General features: G+C 49.4%; 1 protein-coding gene across 1 annotated transcript; it reads left to right on the forward strand.

The window, feature by feature from the left end:
- On the forward strand, positions 1-951 carry EN1 (engrailed homeobox 1; the record flags this gene model as incomplete). The annotated part of the gene is made up of 1 exon (XM_010714108.3): positions 1-951. A coding segment is annotated over one exon (333 nt), but the record flags the coding sequence as incomplete, so codon positions are not given.
- Between the last annotated feature and the right edge of the window lie 315 nt (positions 952-1,266).

Consider the following 1,266-nt stretch of genomic DNA (forward strand, 5'->3'; position numbering starts at 1 on the left):
GTTGTCCTGCCCGCAGGACCCCGCACCAGGAAGCTGAAGAAGAAGAAGACGGAGAAGGAGGACAAACGGCCACGCACCGCCTTCACGGCCGAGCAGCTGCAGCGGCTGAAGGCGGAGTTCCAAGCGAACCGCTACATCACGGAGCAGCGGCGGCAGAGCCTGGCCCAGGAGCTGAGCCTCAACGAGTCCCAGATCAAGATCTGGTTCCAGAACAAGCGGGCCAAGATCAAGAAGGCGACGGGCATCAAGAACGGGCTGGCACTGCACCTCATGGCCCAGGGACTGTACAACCATTCCACCACCACGGTGCAGGACAAAGAGGAGAGCGAGTGACGGCCCCGCGCCGACAGGTGCCAGGAACACAGAGCTATTGTCTATCCATAGTATAAGGACTGCGAACGAGAAAAAAAAATATGAACGCTTACAAAAAAAAAAAAAAAAAAAAAAAATTACTCTATATAGCCAAACATATGACCTTGTATATATTTAATTTCAGGTAAGAAATATGTGTAGCGATCTCTATTTGCTGGATGGTTTCTCTCTCTCCTTTTCTCTCCCTCTCTCTTTTGTTCGTTTGTTGCTTTCCTTTCCTCCCCACGTCCGTCGCTCTTCGTTTTTGGTGTCCGCCTCCGCTCTTCCGTTCGATCCTTATTTGTGTGTGTGTGTGAATTTCTGTCTCTCTCTTTCTCTCTCTCTTTATTTTTATTTTTTTTTCCCGAGGAAAAAAACAAAAAATAAATCTGATCCACAGACTGCGAGGCTGAACTGCCGCTCCAAGCCAAAGATTTTATTATGTTCAGAAATCTGTAGTCTGAAATAAAGTGTAGGCTGTGCTCAGCACGCGGCTGCCGCGGCTTCTTCTTTCGGTGTGTGTGTGTGTGTGGCACAAACACATCTGTGCACGCACAGCGCTGCTGAGATCCGTTTTGGTTTTTGGTGGATCAGCGCAGTGAATTTTTAAAGCGATTCTCCTCTGTTTTAAAGCACTCCGACCTTTAATATTTTTTTTCCTTTTTTTTTTTCTTTTCTTCCTTTTAAATTTATTTTTCTATCATTTTATTTTTTATTCTGTTCGGGTCTTATCTTCCCGTTTTCCTTTTTTAACGAGGAACGAAGCTCTGTACGCAGAGCGGCACTCCCTCAGTCGGACGCTCGGAGCCAACGCGGCGTTGCCCCGCAGCTGCCCCGCTCCACACACAGCGGCTGCGGGAGGATCCGTGCCGCGGCCCGCTGCCTTTGCTCGGCCGCTGGGGATGCGCGGAGCCC

Source organism: Meleagris gallopavo, chromosome 7, assembly GCF_000146605.3.
Source record: "Meleagris gallopavo isolate NT-WF06-2002-E0010 breed Aviagen turkey brand Nicholas breeding stock chromosome 7, Turkey_5.1, whole genome shotgun sequence".
NCBI classification, from domain to species: domain Eukaryota; kingdom Metazoa; phylum Chordata; class Aves; order Galliformes; family Phasianidae; genus Meleagris; species Meleagris gallopavo.